At 57.3% G+C, this 19950-nt stretch overlaps 1 protein-coding gene across 2 annotated transcripts in view; it reads left to right on the forward strand.

Annotated features, from left to right (window-relative positions):
- The first annotated feature begins 582 nt into the window (after positions 1-582).
- Cul4a (cullin 4A) overlaps positions 583-19950 on the forward strand; it is a 32011-nt gene continuing 12643 nt past the window's right edge. The window contains exons 1-11 of one of the 2 annotated variants that reach the window (XM_027938918.3): positions 583-753; positions 902-1017; positions 7759-7862; positions 11036-11105; positions 11718-11791; positions 14055-14217; positions 14586-14675; positions 15894-15976; positions 17294-17361; positions 19126-19244; positions 19581-19773. In XM_027938918.3, coding sequence (XP_027794719.1) covers positions 606-753; positions 902-1017; positions 7759-7862; positions 11036-11105; positions 11718-11791; positions 14055-14217; positions 14586-14675; positions 15894-15976; positions 17294-17361; positions 19126-19244; positions 19581-19773 — 1228 coding nt within the window. In that variant the 5' untranslated portion in view covers positions 583-605. Of the gene's footprint in view, positions 754-901; positions 1018-7758; positions 7863-8939; positions 9319-11035; positions 11106-11717; positions 11792-14054; positions 14218-14585; positions 14676-15893; positions 15977-17293; positions 17362-19125; positions 19245-19580; positions 19774-19950 lie in introns of those variants that run through there. The other variant, XM_027938919.3, reaches the window with a different exon arrangement.

A 19950-nucleotide genomic window follows, 5' to 3' on the forward strand; every position in this document is an offset into this window, starting at 1 on the left:
AGCGCCCCGCGCGCGGTGCGTGATAGGCCCGCACGCTGCTGCCGTTCGCTCCGCCGGACCCGAGCCCTTAGGACTGCGAGCCAAGAGGGCGAAGGCAGGCCGCCCAGGGTCGGGTCCCTGCGCTCCCAGGTCCTGGGAGGTCCCCAACCCACCCGACAGCGTCCTTCCCGCGCACGGGAGCCCTCGGTGTGGGGTGTCCCCGCGCGTTCCCCGAGACAATGTGGGGAAGTCCCCAACCCATTTGGGAACAAGCTCCCCGCGCGCCCGGCCTCGGGACACAGGGTGTCCCCGCGCGCCCGGGCCCCCAGCGTGGCTGTCCCCGCGCGCCCCAGCCCTCAATGGGGAGGTCCGCGCGCCCCAGCAGGGGCGGGCGCGGTGGCGGTTGAGCCCGGGCGGCGCGGGCGCAGTGGCGGGGGCCGCGGTGCACGGACCGGCGCCGGGGCGGAGGAAGAGCCGGGCGCGCAGGGACGGGGCGCCGGGGCGGAGGAGGAGCCGGCGCGCACGGACGGGGCGCCGGGGCGGAGGAGGAGCCGGCGCGCACGGACGGGGCGCCGGGGCGGAGGAGGAGCCGGCGCGCACGGGGCGGGGCGGCGTCCGGCCCAGCCATGGCGGACGAGGGCCCGCGGAAGGGCAGCGTCTCGGCGCTCGTGGGCCGCACCAACGGCCTCACCAAGCCGGCGGCGCTGGCCGGCGGCCCCGCCAAGCCGGGGGGCGCGGGCGGCTCCAGGAAGCTGGTCATCAAGAACTTCCGAGGTGGGTGCGCGGCGGGCGAGGGCGGCGGCGCGCGCGCGGACGCGGCCTCGGCCTCGGTCGCGGCCTCGGCCTCCCGGGCCGCCCGCCCGACCCGGCCGGCCCGCCGCGGCTCCCCGGCGCCGCCGGCCGCTGACCCCCTCTTCTACAGACAGGCCGCGGCTGCCGGACAACTACACGCAGGACACGTGGCGGAAGCTGCACGAGGCGGTGAGGGCCATCCAGGGCAGCACGTCCATCAGGTACAACCTGGAGGAGCTGTACCAGGTGAGGCCGGCGGGGCGCCGCGGGGTGGGGGGTCGGGCGGCGGGCCCTGCGGGGACCCGTACCGCGCCCCGCGCCGCGAGTGGAGTGCCCCTCGCCTCTTCCCCAGCGCTTGGTGCCTGCCTAACGGTGGGAAATGAGGTTTGCAAACTTACTTTGTTACACTTAAAGTATGACGTCCCATTTCTAAGTAGGGAACATGGCCAGAGGCACGTTCTGCCGTTTGGATGTTTCACACAAATCACGCTTTTTTGATGACATGATTTTACAGAATGAGGATCAAGTAGCCTAATGTCTACTTTTTATGTAACAATAGATCATGCAACTATTTCTATTAAGAGCCTTGAGTTTTAACATTTTTTTTTGTATTGGTTATTACAAGTGAGGACATCATAAAAATCATAGAGTACAAAAAAGAAAAGTTTCATCCCCTATCCCACCACCCAAAGAAAATTATAGGTTGAGCATCTCTAGTCCAAAAATCTGAAAGTTTCCAAGATCCAAAATTGTTTGAGTACCTGCATGATGCCAGAAGTGAACATTCCACACCTGCCCACATGTTAACGGACTGCAGTCAAAACAGGTTCAGCTGAGCATGGTGGCCCAAGCGGGTACTCCCAGCGGCTTGGGAGGCTGAGGCAGGAGGATCACAAATTGGAGGCCAACCTGGAGAACATAGCAAGACCCTCAGCAACTTAGAAACCCTTGGCAGTCACTGATGGGCTCTCTCTCCAGGTGTCTGGCCAACACAGGAAGTACATGTCTGTAAGAAACCTGCTTTTCAGGTGTCTGCACCCATGCTGTCCCCACAGCCTGTGAGTTCCAGGTGTACATGGAACGACTCTGGTCTCAGTGTTCTCAGAGGTGCAGTAGGTTTCCAGTGGCTCTGATTTGCATTTCCCTACTCATATAATCATCTTTTCGTGTTTTTTCTTTGCCATTGCTTATATCATCTTTGATAAGGTGTCTCCTCAGATCTCTTGGTCATGTTTTGCTGGGATGTTTTTCTTATTGAGTGTGCGGGCTCAGTGTCACTCAGAATAAAAGTCCTGCGTCAGCCTTGCACGGGCTTCTTCCCAGCATGTGGCTTGCCCCATCTCCTTGCCATGCTCCCTGAAGAGCAGGGGCTGTCGAGTTTGAGCCCGTCGTGCCTGCTTGTCCTCGTCTGTTTGTGATGGGCTCCTGGGTCTGAGGACTCTCTGTCTAGTGTAACACCACGGAGATGTTCTCCTGTGACACTTCAGTGCTGGGGTGTACGTCTGGGCTCATGATTTTCTGTGTGTATGTAGGCTAAAGCCAGGCGTGGCGTGCCCTGCAGACGTCTGCTCCTGCTGGCACTGCCCGTAGAGAGCTTGCCCTTGTCCCCAGTTGCTGTGAGTGCCTTGTCAGATGCCTTTGTCTGGGATCGGGCATGATGAGTGGGAAGAGGTGGCTGCTCTGGGTCCTTTGCATTTCATGAATTGTAGTTTTCTATTTTCCAATTTCTACCAACAAGTCTGCTAAGATTTTGGTTAACAAGTAATCTGTAGATCAATGTGGAGAGAATTGGCGTCTTAACTGTCAATCATAGGGATGGTGCTTCGTGTATTTATAAGGTCTTTTTTCATTTCTCAGTATTTCCTAGATGCAGTGCAGGACTTTCGTCTTTTGTGAAATTTGTCCCTAACTGTTTCACACTTTGATGGTATTATAATAGCATTTTAAATATCGGCTTCGGGTTCTCACTGCGATGTAGAAGACCAGTGGTTTTTGGATCTGGTCTTGCTTTTCGCCAACATTGTGTGCTTCTATGGGTTTTCTGTACCTTCTGTTCTGCACACACGCTGTCTTGTCTGAGTGGAGCTGGTTTTGCTTTCCTTTGTCACCTGCATGCCTGTTACATCCTCTCCTTACCTCACTGTCCTGTTGGAACCTGCACAGGAGGGGAGTGGCCTGGGGACAGGCAGTCTCCTGGTCCTGGGAAGCTTTCCCCCTTTGCCTGTGAGGGCCAGGCTCCGAGTGAGGAGGTTCCCTTCTCTCCTAGCTTCCTGGGAGTTGTTTCCACATCTCTTGAGGGATGGAAGAATTTCTGTTTCTTAGTTAGTACATTAGTTAATGTTTTTCCTAATACACAGCCAGTCTTGTTTTCCGGGTTGCATATGTGGACCTGATGTGTTATCTGTTTTTGCATGATGATGGGTTTGCTCTGCTAACGTTTTGTTGACTTTTGTGTCTGTGTTCGCAGGGACACTGATGAGTTGTTTTCTTCTTGTATCTTTGTCCAGTTTTGGTGTGAAGAGTAATGCTGGCCTCAGCAGTTAAATGTTTTCTCCACTCTGCCTCCTGGGCATTTGTGCAGAAGGGTCATTTCTTCCCTGGGTGTCAGAGAGGACTCCTGGTGGGGGTCTGGCTCTCACTGCAGTCGGTGCCTGGGTTCACTGCTGCGCCTGCTGCCTCTTCTTCAGGGTCCTGGTCTTCTGCAGCACCTCCTTTGCTGATACCCCACATTTCCACTCCCTACTCAGTTTGAACCTTCTTGCATCTGCTGTGTTTCTGCTCAATCTGGGACACGTGGGGTTTAGTTGTAATGGCCATTTCATTGGCCTCACTGCCCGTTCTGTCTTCCGGTCTGTTCTGAGCTGGGTGGACTGGCTGGTTTTCCCCCACTAGCTTACTTTCCTACCTCTTTCGCATCTGGTCATCTTTGATTGGATGTCAGACATGAGTTGTAACTGGTGCCCTGGATTAGTTTTATATTCCTAAAAATATTTTTGACCTTTGTTCTGACACAGTTATTTGGAAGCTGATCTTTGTGAGTCTGACTTCCAGGATTTGTTAGGCCTGGCCAGAGCAGTGTTGTGTTCTCCTGATTCACCCCTGAGGCCAGGTGGCCTCACTCCAGCTGGTGGGAAGTGCTCTCAGGGCTGCTGCTTCATCTTCTAGATGGTCTTTCCTGGGCTGGGTAGTTTCCTCACCCCAGGGCCAGACCCTGACCAACATTTGGGACCCTGGACATCTCCTTGCTCATCTCCAGAGCCTCTGGCCACACCTCTCCTCTCAGGGCCCTCATCTGGGAACTCCCGACAGGAAGCAGAGCAGTTGGGGCCTGACTCCACCTCTCGGGGGTCACTGTGTTCCGTGGCCCAGAATCCAGCGCTTTGTATTCTGTTTCATTTATTTCGGCAGAAGTGTTGGTCCAGTCCCTTGATTCTGGCCAAGTGACTGCTTTCACTTACTGCCCTTGGCCAGAAGCAAGAATCCCACCAAGTATCTGAGCACACACAGGCTCTGGTTTAATAAATACCATAGCTTCTAGCTGAGGCTGCCGCTCTCCAGGGCAGCCACCTGGTGCGGGCTGCCCGGTGTCTTCTCCCCACACCATGGAAGTCCTTTGCCACGCCTCCTGAGCAGTGATAGAACAGTATCACAGACATTGTCATGAGCATCGTCTCCAGGTGTCCTGGGTTTCAGTTTTGAAGTTCTGAGGGCTGGGAATGCATACCCCAAAACATCATCACGGACTCCCTCACTGAGGTGGGATGTCACACTCCAGGGTGTGTGCAGTCCAGCAGGCTCACATGGGACTTGTGGTCACATGGTGGTGGTCATCCCTGCAGAGAAGCACTAGTGAGTCTGAGGTCAGCCCACAAGCCACCTCTGGTGCTCTGAAATAAAGTCCCAGCTTTGGCTCTGGTGGCATAGTCTCTCCCTTGCCAGGAACCTCGTGTGTAAGCGCCAGTTCTCACCAAAGTTGAAAAGATCTTGGTTCTGTGCATTGCTGGGTCTCCCTGCAGAAGTCTCTCATCTACGCTGGCCCGGCAGAGACACAAGCCTGCAGCTGCGGCCCTGTCCTCTGGGGCCCTGTCTGCTCTGTTTCTGATGCTGGAGGAAGGAGAGGAGACAGGCCCTCACCACCCATCCCTCCACCCATCCATCTGAGCTTCTTTGAAGGCCTGGCTCTTCTACCTTTGCTCTTGAAGACCCGGTGGGATCCACAACTCCCTGCTGAAGAAGGCCTGTGGGAAACTGCAGGCTGTGCTCCCCAGAGCTGAGGAGGGAGGCCTCGGGCTGGCTCTGACTGGACAGGAGCCCTGGCGGCAGCCCTGAGGGAGCTGGCCCCATCTCCTGGGCAGGGCGGGAATTGGGAAGTGCTGGCATGGACAGCTCTCAGTGAAGGATTGCAAAGACTGAGGTGGAAAGCCATAGCGTGGAGGACAGATGGGCACATGACTGGATGGGCTGGTTGGAAACAGAAACACGTTAATGAAGAGTGGATTCGATTGTAAGTTGATAAAAAACAAGGGAGAATGGACCGTCTCCAGTACCTCAGGCCTAACAGAAAGGATGTCACCACCAGCCACTCTGCACTGGGGCACTGTGTGCCTCCTCAACTGGGGCCGTGAAGGCGCCACGCTGGCAGGCGCACTGGGAGACTCCGGAGTCTAGTCCTTACTGAACTCTGGCTTGTCCACCTGCCCCTCCAGGCAGGAACCTGCAGGGATGACATGCTGGGAGCAGCCGTCCCTCCAAGGTGTGAGTGTGTACTGGCCTGCTGCAGCAGCGAGCAGTAGCCAGGACCACAATGTCCATGAGAGGCATGGCTGTCAGATAGTGGGTGTGGGGTCTGCTCCTCCCCACAGTGCATCCTTGCTGGGCCCAGTGTGACGGGGCCTGTTTGTCATTGTGCTTACTTCCCAGACACTTGGGGGCTGTGGTGGTGTCCTGCCTGCCCACAGCTCCCTCCCACCACTGGGTGCCCAGGTGTGATGGGTGCAGGGGGCTCTGCCCACAGCTTGCCATTCTCACTCGGGCCCTGCCTGGGCTGAGTGCTGGTTCAGGGAGGTGCTCCGCTTCTGTGGCAGTGGGCACTTGAGCGACGTCTGGGCAGCAGGAAGGCAGTGTGTGGGGTCATGTCTGTGCTGGCCAGCGTGTGCCGTGGCCCTGGCACAGCCTGCTGCACAGCCAGTGCTTGAGAGACGTTGCTGGGCAGAGAGGAGAGGAGAGCCGCTGGGTGCTTCAAGATGCCAGCAGCAGCAGCATAGCAGCATGCCAACCCAAAGCCTCGTCAGAGCAGGGGCCACCTGCATCCCAAGAAGGCCCTTGGCAATCACTATTTGAGAAAGTGAAGAGACTCCTGCGGAGGGCAGACTCCTGCTGCACAGGAGTACAGCGCAGGAGCTTGCAGGACCCCTGCCAGGGCGGCACTGATGAGCAGGAGGAGACCCAGGCCCCTGTGACAGGAAGACTGGGTCATGACTCGGCACCCTACAAACCTGCGCTCCCTCAGGGTCCGGCTGCCTCCCTTGAGCGGTCCCCAAATCCTCAGTAGTGAAACCACGCTACATCCAGCGTGCTTCCTGTGAATAGTGTGGGTTGAGTCAGCCTTCAGTCTGCAGTGACAGCGTGCCGCCATGGGGACCATTCAGAAGACCTCCTGGCCAGGGGCTGTTCTGTGAAGGACAGGCATGCAGCCCGTCTTGGGCGTTCAGTCTGGGAACCGCTGGTGACTGACACTGCAGCAGAGCTTGCCTGCAGCCGTGGGGGTTCTCAGGAAGAAGGTCCCAGGAGACCTTGGACTGAGTCACAGACACGGCAGGAGGAGTGGGGAAAGCTGGGGACAGCGAGTTGCAGTGGGGGTGGGGACCCTTACTTCTACACTAAGATAGATCGTAGGGGAAGTGTACCAACTCCTGGTTCTGCAGATGGTAAATCTGCTTCAAAGAAGAGATTCCGACGGTTAGCCGTTGGCACCCTAGAGCACTTGTGAATGTTCCTGTCCTGCACGGTGGTGATCAATGCCCTCGGTGTGGTTAGTACGGTGTCTGGCAGTGCTGACGTTAAGTGTTGGAGTTAGCACTACTACTGTGAGTGTTTTGATGGCACTTTACGTTTTTTCCCCAGGAAAACATTATGTTTTAGTTAAATTCAGATTCTTTTTCTGCTATGTCTCAATTCTTTATATCCTGTCCTTTCAAATGATTGAAAACTAGTTGGTTAAAAACACATATTTCTGTTTATGATCTTTCACATTTGAATTAAATGAGATTCTGGATTTGTACGTGAGATTTGAAAGGAGGCTTTGTTAGAACCGGTAAGAATGCACAAATGTTAGCCAGGTGTGGTGGTACTCACCTGTAATCCCAGTGCTTTGGGAGGCTGAGGCAGGAGGATTATAAGTTCAACACCAGCCTCAGCCACGTAGTGAGATACTCAGTGACTTAGCAAGACCCTGTCTCAAATTTTAAAAAAAATCCAAAGGGCTAGGGACGTGGCTCAGTGCTTAAGCGCTCATGTGTTCAACCTTCAGTGTCAAAAAAAAAAAAAAGAAACAAACAAACCCCAAAAAAGTACAAATATTACTTGAAGTGAATAGAAATATTTTAAGAAAAAAAATTGTCTCAAAAAGTTGCCTGTTTCTTCACTAAGACAGAACTTGGTGAAGAGCACATGGAGCCACAGAGGGCGAAGGAGGGCTGCTGGCCTGGTGGCTCAGGAGTCCTCTGGGAGCCCCTCCGGGGGAGGGGAAGGCCCCTCTGCTGCGGTCCCTGGGCAGGGCACACACTGCAGGCCCAAGGAGCAGAGCCCCCAGGATGGGGCTGTGGGACCACGCCTGCCCCAGGCTCCCTGGGGACCGACTGCAGCCAGGCTCAGCAGCTACAGCAGGAGCAGCAAAGGCCCTGCGTGGCCCCTGGGCACCAGGGGTGACTGCTGCAGCGTCTCAGCCAAGCTGCTGTTCCTGCCAGTGATGACCGCTCCCTCCTGCAGGCTGTGGAGAACCTCTGCTCTCACAAAGTCTCCGCCACGCTCTACAAGCAGCTGCGCCAGGTCTGCGAGGACCACGTCCAGGCGCAGATCCTCCCCTTCAGAGAATATCCTTTTGTGGCTCGTGAGGCGGCTGTTCATTACCTAAGTCTTTAAGACCGGATTGGTGGGATAAAGAACTGGTACGTGTCCTTGAGGCCAGAACCACAGCACTCAAGGGCCCTTCATGCAGAAAGCAGAAAGCCGACATTTGTTGTAGCTTCTGCTTTGCTGTAGGAGTGAAAAGCAGCCTGTTCATTGTGCCTGGTTGAAGTACTCAGGAAAGTTCTGGCAGCGTCTCAGTGTTGGTTCCGCTCCTGGCTCTGTGAAAGCCACCTGTCCTGGTTTCATATGCAGCGGATCCCAGGACAGATGACGGCTCAGACACCGGCTCCTGTGCTCAGTCTTGAGGCCAAAGCCCAGGAGTCAGTGAGGCTAGTCCAGGGGTTGAGGGCACTCAGCCCTGTCTGACCAAGGCCCAGCTTTCCTGCTGGCGTTGGCTGGGCCCTCCCAGCTGCAGGTTGCTTCTCACAGGATGGTCATGTGCTGCCTCTGTCCCACCAGGGCTACCCCTCACACAGTGGAGGCCATGCAGGGTGATGTCCATGGGTCCCGAGTCAAGGGGAAGGTGTCACCAGGCATGTGCTGCGGACCGGGAGGGCGTCTGTGAGGAGATCCCAGCCACTCCCTCTGCTGTGGCTGCCCCGCCCTGCTGGGCCCCGTTGGCACACAGGTTCCGTCACTGCACAGGCTGTGTCTTCATGTCTCCACCTGTAGAAGGAGGGTCTGGGACCCCCGCTTTTCAGTTCTTTTGGCTCAGGGAATCCTTGGCCCTTTCCCCTTTGCCCTCATCTTGGGTGGGTCGGGGCGACCTCAGGGCAGCCTCGGTTGGTTGGATGTTGAGGCTCTGGCATCCAGGACCAGGTGCCCCCACTTAGGCAGGGAATGCCTGGCTGCCGGCGTGGGTGTTGAGCTCTCCTGCAGCTGTGGTGTACGCCTCCACCAAACTTTGACAGGGCTCCGTGCTGCTGACTGTGAGCATGTGCAGGATAAGGCAACCGTGCATTTGGGAACCTGCCAGTGCCCAGGCATCTCAGGGCACACCTGTGGGTGCAGAGCACCCCCTGCTCGAGCCCCGCCCGTAGGGATATCTGCTTTAGGAACCAGCTGCAGCCACTAGCGGGCCAGCACATCATCTGCTGGGTTTCTCTCCCCCACTCCCAGTTTGCTTGAAAACTCCTTCTTGATTACCTGCTCAGATCACCCCTTGCCGGCGAATCCTGCCCGGTGGTTGACTGAAGTGTCCGTTCATTCAGTTACTCAACAAGTGCTTGCTTCCGGCTTCATGTACTCATACTGGAAAGCAGAAAAGTGACTGCCCTGCCTGATGCCCACTGACAGTGCGTGGGCTGCAGACCTGTGGTAGAGCCAGGGGCCCAGTATTTCCTCTGGTGCTGTGACAAAACCGTGGTGTGAGACTCCCCACTGTTTCCATAGAAGAGGACAGAAGACACTCCACATGCAGTATCCTCCTAGCTGTGTGGCGTCTTGGGGTCAGACACGGTCAGTCCTGGGCGTCAGGACAGCACTGCGCTAGGCAGCACCCTGGACAGCAGGATGGAACAGAAGGCAGAGTGTGGAGGGTGTTCTGGGAACCTTGAACAGTCTGCATGCCTAGTGCTTTGGGGCTGTGATAGAGGTTATGGGTGGGACCAACCAGGAGTGCACTGGAGGAGTCGGACTGAAACCCATGACATGAGTGGCTGACAGAGAGCCAGGCATGATGGCGCACACCTGCAGTACCGGCACCTTGGGAGGCCCAGGCAGGAGGATCACAAGTTCAAGGGCTGGGGATGCAGCTCAGTAGTAAAGTGCCCCCGGTCTCATCCCTAGGACCACACACACACACAAATGGGATCAGACTGTCCTGTGGGGATCGCTTTGCAGAACAAAGACAAACGAGAATCAGGGGCCAGTGACAGGCCCCGGGCACCAAGCCAGCCATTTCTGAAAGGGCCGTCACCTGCCAGCGTCCGGCAAGGCCCTGGGAAAGGTCTGAGTGGAGTGGGATTCTGTCCCTTGAGGTGACAGATGCATGACAATAGGCATTCCTGCCACAGAAGTCCTGGTGAGCTCTGCAGCCAGAGTGCCTGGTGGCCGCGCTGAGGGTGGGTGACATTGGACCCCCTGTGAGAGAGGAGATGGAGGTCCCAGGCACCTGTGCAGAGGCCTGCCCAGGAGACAGGAGCCCCCAGCAGAGGTCAGGAGTGGGAGCCATAGAAGGTGACACCAAGGTAGGGACCCCGAAAGCCAGGGCTCTGACCTGTGGCAGAGGGTCAGCCTCTGAGTGCAGACAGCACAGGGTGGGCCTTTTCGGCAGGACGTCAAAGTGCCTGGGGTGTGTGCTGGGCTGTTCCTGGACAGGAGTGGGTGGCAAGACCGTGTGACCCGCCTGTTGCTCTGGAGAAACCAAGAACACTTTGGAGAGGGTTCCCAGTTCAGAGGGAGGAGCCGGCTGGCGAGAGGAGAGAGAACCAGAGAGGGCCGGGGCTCTTGGTATGGAGCTCAGAGCAGTGTAGACCCGGGTCGCACGGGATCTCCCCCTGAGACTGGGGCCTTTGGTGGTCCTATAGAAAGACAGTGTGTTTGCAGGCTGTAAGAGGTCCACCAGTGTCTCCTCAGCTGCCAGCTCCTTCCAGCCATGCATGGGCACCCTCGCAGCCAGCCCCCAGAGCCTTCAGCAGGGCTGCCTCCAGCAAGTGCCCTTTGCTGGTTGAGGCTGTGGTCCAGCCTCCTTGCCTGTGGCCTGGTTCCCCTGGCAGGGCCTGAGCATACCAGCAAGGCCGTGCAGGAAGCGGTGAGAGACAGAGGGGAGCAGGGGAGCGGAGGGGTGAGGACGGCTGTGGCCGAGGGTTTGCAGGTGTGCCTGGGTTGATGTGAGTGAATGAGCCATACTTGTGGCTTGGGGGTGGTGCCCTCAGTTCCTTGGGGCTGCTGTCACACAGTCCCTTGAACTAGGTGACTGTAAATCACAGATGCAAGGCTAGAGGTCGAGGTCAGGCACCCAGGTCAGTGTCTGGTCAGGGCATCTCCTCCCGGCATGCCCATCCAGAGCAGCTCTTGGGGTCTCGTGGACTTTTGGACATGGGGAGGAGCGCCAGAGCGTGGCTGGGGCGGCAGATGTGGGTATGGAGGGTCCAGGTGGCGCTGTGCCTGGGAGGTTTCCTTAGCACCTCTGCACAGACGCACTGGACAGCCTTGTGTTCCTGAAGAAGATGGACACCTGCTGGCAGGACCACTGCAGACAGATGGTGAGTGTGGGCACCCTGCCCTCCCCCAGGAGGGGGAAGCCGGGTGGCTCCTGGGGTTCCCCCAGGGGCTGCAGTCTCCTCTCTCTTGAGCTGGAGGACAGTCTGAGGTATACCGACTAGTGTGACTTAGTGTGGCCTGACTGTTGGGACCTGGTGAGGGACCAGGGTCTTCGAGGGTTAGTGCAGACTGAGTACCTGCTCCCTGGGGTGCTGCTCTGGGCTGGAGCTGGGGCGAAGCCTGCTGGTGGACCTGGGTACCCTTCCGGGCTGGGCAGCCTTCTCACCTGATTCAGGAGTCAGGTTGCACAGGTGCCCAGAGCCTGGCTGCAGTGGGATAGGAACTAGTCTGGAAAGCTGGGGGCCTCCAGCAGTCTAAGGCGCTGTGTCACGCCGGGCGGGAGATGACCAGGCGTAAGGCCGCTTCACAGTTCCACAGTCAGGGTTGTCGTATTAAGAGCCCAAGGTCAAGCACAGCAGAAGAGTCAACTTCAGCGAGTAAGGCCTGGGGGGGGCGTCATCTTTCCATCAAGAAGCAATTGAGCTCCACAGTGGCGCACGTGGCGGTGCCCAAGAGGTCTGCTCTGGAAGGACAATTGCTCTTCTGGTCCCCAGATCATGGTCAGAGGCATCTTCCTGTTCCTGGACCGCACCTACGTCCTGCAGAACTCCCTGTTGCCCTCCATCTGGTGAGTGCACTGCCCTAGAGCACACCTTGGCTTTAGCTGCCTGGTCAGCCGTGGTCACAGGTGGAAACACAGTCCAGCAGGGTCTTCACCAGTAGAGAGGGCGAGGTGGACCTGGACTTCCTCGTGCCTGCCTTGGGTTCCGTGGCCCGCCGCTGGCCTGCTGTGGGATGAAGACTCGGGGACGTGGCTTCTCCCTCTGGCATCGTGAGCTTGAGCCTGGAGCAGTTTTTGCAGCTAAAACTGAAGGCTGCTAGCACCTGCCCGGGCATGATGCCCAAGGGCCCCGTGGGCCTGCCCACCGCCGACAGGGTCTGGCCCCCTGGCACAGGTGTGGCTGCTCGTGTGTAGGCCTGTCCTTCCTGCCTTTGCTGCTTGTCCTCTCCCTCCTGCAGGGGCTGTGCAAGGCGGGAGCCCCCCCTCGGCTTCCCTAACTGACGAGCTTGAAGCAGAGGCCTGTCTGACCAAGCCCTGTCTCCAAGTCACCTTGTGCTCTGTTGATGTAGTCCACTGCTTTTCCACTTCACAATGAAGGGACGTTGCACTCTGCTGTCCTTTGCCCCGGGGTCGCTCGCTCTGCCGCCCCGTCCAGGTGGTGTGGCCGCACTGCTGCTTCCCCCCCCAAGCCTGCTGATGTGTTTCACGGACTTGGGGGCTCTGCGGGTCTGGGCCTTCCTTCGGAGGCACTCCCCTTCCTTAGCGCCATTCCCCGTTGCTCCTTTACTCCTCTGACCTCTTCTGCCCCCACATGTCATACTAGGTGTCCACCTGAGCCTTGAGATCGTGGGCCCTGTACAGAAGGAAGCGGGTGCACAGGAAGGGATGGGGGTGGTAGCAGTGATCAGGGCACTCCGGGCAGCGTTTCCTCTGTGCAGGGTGTCACTGCTCCTGCAGCCGGCAGCGGGGTGCCCAGCACTACCAGGCATAACCATTACCACCCCTGTTCTGTGGAAACTAAGGCACAGAGAATTGGAGTAACCTGCCCTGAGTTGCCGGGATCCCTGGCTGAACTCTTGATTTGTGGGTAGTTTACGCCATAGCTCGTCACATGAGCATGTCTGTAGTGTAAAGCAGGCTGACAACCTCCAGTCCATCATACGGGCCAGCAGAGGCCCCGTGCCTGGGTGCCTGGGGGCAGCTACAGCAGGAGGGCCAGCTGAGGATGGCCTGGGCCTGAGCTTTGAAGAAAGAGCCAGGGTGTAGAGTCTGCAGCTGAGACGGTGGAAGAGGGGAGCAACAAGCCCAGCAGAACAGGCCTGGGCGGAGCCTGGTGGCTTCCAGCCTGGGTGACTTGTGCGGGCTCTGCACAGGGCCTGTCAGGAGGAGTGTGCTCGGGCTGCAGTGCAGCCTCTAGTGAGGAGCATTGGCCACCTGTCTGGTACCACCTCCCATGGCACAAGCTCAGACGTCGACTCCCCTTTCCACAGTGAAGGAGAAAGGCGCAGAGAGGTTAAGTTCCCTGCCACACAGCCAACAGCAGGGCTCAGAGTCAAACCACGTCGCTGTTGGCCGCCCCGGCCCTTCACTGCTCCAGCCAACGCAGGCAGTTTCTCTCAAGTGCACAAAAGACCCCGGTGTGTAGCACACTGCACAGGAGAGTTCTCTGGTGTGCTGTGCAGCGTGGGAGGGGGCTCTGGCCCGACGTGGCTCACGACCTTGTCCACTGTAGCACGACACACCGCCCCTGTGCTCACACACAGCCCCATTGCTGCCCTTGAAGTAGGTTGTGTGGTTGGAGCCCAGTAGCTGAGTTTGTCCCCCTTCTTCGGGAATTCTGAAACAGTTCAGAGTTTGTGTCAGACAAGTCTGGATGGTCACCCTAGCAGCTGCATCACCTCCCCCAGATTCTAGGCTGTGAGTTGAGGACTTAGGACTTTAAGATCTGTTGTTGGAAGGGACCCACCCAGCACCAGGGCCCTGGTGCCTGGAGAGGGAGCTCCGGGGTCAGCAGAGGGAAAAGGACAGGTCCAATGCCAAGGCTCCCCAGGAGGAGCAGCTGAGCTGGGTTTGGGCCGGGAGTTGTGCCCAGCAGTGACTGGACTGTCAGCTACAGACGCGAGCTGAGACCATACCTCCACTTGGGATGGTCAGCTTGACCTTTCCAGGAAATGAGCATCCTGTAGGGAAGGAGACAAGGCATCCTGGACTGGCCAGAAATAATTGCTTTTAATGTAAGGGTCCATGAAGAGCAGCCCCTGATAGGGCTTGTGGACAGCTGGAGTGGAGGCACGAGACCCAAGTCTATTGTATCTTCACCATTATCCAGGGACATGGGGTTGGAGCTGTTCAGAAACCACATCATCAGTGACAAGATGGTTCAGAGCAAGACCATCGATGGGATCCTTCTGCTGATCGAACGGGAGCGCAGTGGTGAGGCCGTGGACAGGAGCCTACTGCGCAGCCTGCTGGGCATGCTCTCGGACCTTCAGGTGAGCTTCCCTGTGCAGGAAGAGGGAGGTCATTAACTTTTAAGGAGGGCGTGGTACTCGGGCTGACCGTGGACCAGGAGCCACTGGAGAAAGACTGACAGATGTGAATACGTTAAAAACGATAATTATCTTTTATAGCAAATGTATCGTAAAATCAGGTGACAGAAGTGGAAATAAATGCCAATACACTATAAAGGACAAAGCTACACCCTGTAATGGGCTAGCCCCCGCAGGGGAAAACCCAGGACAGTGCCTGGGGAGCCCTGCGCAGGTGCTGTGGGCAGGTGGGCCCAGGGCTGCCGCAGGAGGCGGTCCCTAGCCCTTGAGGCTTCATCACTGAAATTGGTCACTAACCTCTTGTTTCTTAGGTATATAAAGATTCGTTTGAGCTGAAATTTTTAGAAGAAACTAATTGTTTATATGCTGCAGAAGGCCAAAGATTAATGCAAGAGAGAGAGGTGAGACCCTGGGGTGCTTCTGAATCTCCTGTCCTGTCTCTTTAGCTGTGCTCTGGTGCAGTGCCTCGGGGTTACCTCCCCGCACCCCGAGGGCCTTCTCCTGGGGAGGAGCTGGGTTGGCCAGAGTGCCCAGTGGTGAGCTTATTCCCATCCTGGTAAGGATCTGCTTTCCTTCCCTTCTCTCAGAAACTGCATTTCTGTCTTCCCCCTACAGATAAAACCCACAAGACATTTCCTGAAATAGTAAAGGATCTCAAGTTTAATCAGGGAAAATGAGTAAATCCCAAACAGGAAAGAAAATCCAAAGTTTTCATCTCTAGGAAGCATTGGGGAAAAGTTTCCCCCAGATCCTTATGTGCCGGGCACGGTGGCACATTTCTACAACTACAGTGGCTTAATTAGGCTGAGGGGAAGGGTCCCAAACTGAAGACCAGCCTCAGCAACTTAGCAAGGCCCTAAGCAACTCATGGAGACCCTGTCTTTATTTATTTACTTATTTTCAAATGTTTATTTTTTAGTTTTTTAGGTGAACACAACATCTTTATTTTATTTTTATGTGGTGCTGAGGATCGAGCCCAGTGCCTCACGCATGCCAGGCGAGCGCGCTACCAGTTGAACCACATCCCCAGCCCCGAGACCCTGTTTTCAAATAAAGTCTTTTAAAAGGACTGGGATGTGGCTCAGTGGTCAAACACCCCAGGGTTCAATCCCTGGTACCAGCTTCCCAGATACGTGAGCACAGCCCTAAGGGACTGCACTGGGCTGATCACCCTGTGCCACCTGCAGAGCACAGCACACACCCTGGCTGGTCCCAGGCCTGGTTTTGGAGGGAGCTTTGCATGAGACACAGCCTGGCAGCAGCTTTGGGGTCACGTACGGCATCCTCTGAGACCTCTGCGTGATGTAGGGTGTCAGCTGCCTACTGGCTGCTGTGCCTGGGTGCAGGGTTGTGGCAGGCCCAGTACCCTCCTTCGAGATGACACTGCAGGCCATGAGCCTCAGGGAGGGAGTGACGCTGGGCAGGGGCAACATCAGCGCAGCCTGGGCCTCCTGAGGTGATGGTTCACCTCCCAGCTGACTTTCACGCCCCCGGCCCCTGTAGTCGTCAGTGTTTGTCTTGAACGTACTCTTCTTAATTTACAAGGAAAGCAGGGTTTGGGTTCTTGGGTAAAAGCCAGGATCTTTGTGCTACTGATGTGTTCGGTGTTCCTTCGGAAGGTCCCCGAGTACCTTAACCACGTGAGTAAGCGCCTGGAGGAAGAGGGAGACCGCGTGATCACGTACCTGGATCACAGCACACAGTGAGTTGCTCACGGGCCCTGTGCACGGAGGTCAGGTGCCTTCCTGCCTGGTGTTGGCTCCCCGCAAGTGTCCCCACTCCTGACACACTTTTGCTTCTGCTGTCCATGCTGTGCTGTCACTAGTGAGTGCCGCGGGGAGCGATTCCAGCTGAGCACTTGGCTTCCTGTGGAGGGAGAGGCACCTCAGTGGGGCCCGTGGCGGAACACACCCTTGCCCCGAACTTTTTGGCACACATCATACGTGACTGCAGTGCACTATGGAACGGTCACATTGGTTTCTTTCTTGAGGCCAAGGAGTAACGAGGGAAGGGGAGTGGCCTGAGTGTCCATTCCAGGGAAACCGAGCCCAGGACTGGACAGGAAGGGGCAGAGGTGAACATGGTCACGCGTGCAAAACTCAGCTCCAGGGTGGAGGGCCAGGCGGGAGGAGAGAGGAGCAGGGTCTCCAGCAGACAGGGCGCCAGGAAGTGCCGTGAGCCAGTGCAGCCTGTTTAGAGGACACGTCGGGGAGCCCACGGCCGCATCTGCCCAGAGCCGAGCTGCACGGGCAGGGATGGGGGCAGCGCCGGAGGCGGCAGAGGGGCCTGCAGGCTCCAGGAGTCTTCACCGCCCTGCGCTCCCCCTCCGTCCTCCATGGGCTGCCGCGGCGGTTTTACATAGGTGGCGCGTGACAAAGTTTCCTCCCAACTCTCAAGTGAACAAACCTAAGGTTGACACGCCTCAGGATCAGATCAGCCCCTCTGATCTGAAAAGAACCAAAATGGGGTTGAGCTGTGGATAATGGGCAAGCACCAGGAGGTGGCCTGTGTGTCATGTGCACGTGGTGTTTCGCCTGCTGAGTTCCAGACCCTCAGGCGCCCGCTCTGTGTGGCCCTTGTGCACTGCAGGTGGGGGTGGGGACATCCAGGAGACGCAGAATTCTGTCTAGTGGAAAAAAGAGGCAGAAGTGGGTGTGGGTCTTGGGGCTGCCACAGGAGACAAGGGCGAGGAGCCTGGGCCCGGTCAGCGAGGTGTGGGGAGAAGGCCGTCAGCACAGCAGGGTCGCAGTCCAGGCTGCCACTCGTCAGGAACAGCAGCGTGCCCCAGGCTGGCCCAGAGCAGACCAGCCTGCCCAGGGCCCCACATGCTGCTCAGGAAGCAGCTGCAGGGCACAGCCAGTGCGCTAGCTGCCAGCCAGCGTGGCCGTCACCCTGGGCACCCGCTCTCTGCCGGGCCCCTTAGAATATTGACAAGGGCCAGGGAGAAGCTGGGGCTGTGGGCACCTTGCCTCGTGGCTGACCAGGCCTGTTCCTGACCTGGCGCTCTGTGGCTTTACAGGAGACCACTGATCGCCTGCGTAGAGAAGCAGCTGCTGGGAGAACACTTGACAGCGATTCTGCAGAAAGGTCGGTCCCACTGTGTGAGTGGACACGAGTGCTGGCCTCCCCAGGAGCAGGCAGGATCAGCCTGGGGGAGGGTCCGGGCATGGGTTCTCACAGGCATCGAGAATCTTCGGCGAGCACCCAGCCGGCGATGGGAAGGTGGGTGGTTGGAAGGAGCGGCGCGGCCTAGCCAGCCCTCCAGCCCAGCAGCCATGCAGGGAGCTCACGGGGGGCCATCTAGGAGCAGAGGGACTCCCTGTGCAGACAGACACCTGTGCTCCTGGGTGTCCTGCACATGCTGAGCCAGTGGCCATTGAGAGCCTCGGCAGGTGTGCGTGGCCCATCGTTGAGTGGACGGCCAGAACTGTGACCCACCACACATAGGCACATTCCTCCTGGTCTCCTGAGGAAGAGAACAGGCTCCGCACCTTGCATGTTGTTTCCCTTCCTGAAGCTCTCTTAAGTGGCCGAGTGCCCTGACCAGCAGCCTGGCCTTTCAGAGCCCCTGGCACTTGGTCATTCTGTGACTTCCAGGTGTTCAGGGCCGTTCAAAACCCATCTTAGATGCATTTGGGGCTGCAGCTCTCCCAGGCCACTGGTACCTGGGGTCCAGTCTGGGTGGTTCCACGTCATGACCACACATGTTCTGGCTTGAGCTCTGCTCCATGGATAGTAGCCCTGTCCCCAGCGAGACCCATGAGCAGGGGACCTCCAGGTGCCAGCTGGGGAAAGCTGAAAGGGAAGCTAGGTGTCCCTGAGCATCAGTGGTCAGAGAAGACTACTGAGCGCAGGTCTGGGTCCCAGAAGACCCTCGGCACCATCAGGGCCTGCTCCATGGCTGACACTGGTGCCTGAGCCACCGTTCCAGTCCCAGGGGGTTCCCACCTGCACCCCAGGAAACCATCACAGCTGCCTGAGGACCTCATGCATCATCCACCCAAAATCTATGTCTCGTAAAAAAGGAATCCGTCTGTGAGAAAGGAAGACCCCACAGGAGGGCAGAGGTTGTGTGCATTTGTTTACTGCATACTTCGAGCAAAATGGTTGTAAGAAAATGGCAAATTTTATGTGTAAAAGCTTATTCTGGATTTTGTTAGAAGCTTTTAAAAAGTATAAAATTTTAAATTTTTAAAATTTTTTAAAATTTTTCAACAAGACACTGTTTAGGGTTTCAGGAAAATAAACTAGAAAACTAAAAAGCAAAGGTCTTATTTGCATGAGTAGACAAGGAGTGACAGGAGATATGGCAGGCGCTGGGGACTCTGGCTGCAGCTCAGCAGCTCTCTCACTGCCTGTGGTGTGCAGGCCGCCTCACGCCCAGGTGTTGGGCTAGGTGCTGGGTGTCTGAGAGCTCCCGGCCCCCCCAGCCCAGCTGCCTCTCCAGGTTCAGAACATGGCTGCACACACTGAAAATCTAAAAATGCTACATTAGATCCTCAGAGTGTCTGAGAAGTTTCTGTCTCAACTTATTATGCATGAGAGGACCAGTCCACTAAAGATCAGATCTGAGTTGATGACTAATGGTCAAACCGGAGATCAGATAGCCACATGGTGGGTCTCCAGGCGAGTATCTGGAATGCTTCTCTGGCTGTCGCCCCGGTACTGGAACAGGAGCGCCGGTGGCACGAAGAAGTCAGTGACACATCTCCCGACCTGGGAAACAAGGCCCACCTACCAAGGCCTACCTCAGTGTCCACCTGGGCCAGATCGCCACACAGAGACAAGCAGCGCGCTGTGTGCGTCTTGGTGCTGGGGTACTGCCATAACCCCCCGCGTTTCTGCATGTAGGGCTTGACCACCTGCTAGACGAGAACAGAGTGCCCGACCTCACGCAGATGTACCAGCTGTTCAGCCGTGTGAAGGGCGGGCAGCATGCACTGCTGCAGCACTGGAGCGAGTACATCAAGGTGCGTGGGAGGGTTGCGAGTGCCGGGCAGCAACTGCCTATTCCTCCAGGTCCCCGCGCAGGGAGGTGCATGCAGCCTGCTGGGTCACTGGCATGGACACTAGCTCAGTCCCACTGTGCCTTGGGATGGCAGGACACAGGGCCTCGCCTGCTCGGGCAGCACTTTGCAGCAGCTCCCTGCGTGTCCTACTCCTCAGGGGCACTGCCAGGTGCCAGCTCAGGACCTCTCAGCCCCAGGCTCTGCCCACCCCAGGATGGTGGTTAGCGTCTACAGGCAGTTCTTGTGGCCCTAGGGGGCACTGCCTGACTCTGGCATGGCACCTGGTGGTTTTTGTAGACTTTTGGGACAGCAATTGTCATCAACCCTGAGAAGGACAAGGACATGGTGCAGGACCTGCTGGAGTTCAAGGACAGGGTGGACCACGTGGTGGAGGTGTGTTTCCAGAGGAATGAGCGCTTCGTCAACCTGATGAAGGAGTCCTTCGAGGCCTTCATCAACCGGAGGCCCAACAAGCCCGCTGAGCTCATCGGTACGCGTGAGAAGGGATCAAGCAGACCAGGTTCCCAAATGTAGGCTCCTTGTTGGGGGCTCGTCACGCCCTGTGGGTGCACAGCATGTAGAGGCTGCCGTTCCACGAGGGTGAACGTGGCCTCGCCACACAGGTCTGTACTGCCGGGCTGGGCGCCAGTGTGCTCCTGGAAGGGTG

Source organism: Marmota flaviventris, chromosome 4 (assembly GCF_047511675.1).
Source record: "Marmota flaviventris isolate mMarFla1 chromosome 4, mMarFla1.hap1, whole genome shotgun sequence".
Taxonomy (NCBI): Eukaryota; Metazoa; Chordata; class Mammalia; order Rodentia; family Sciuridae; genus Marmota; species Marmota flaviventris.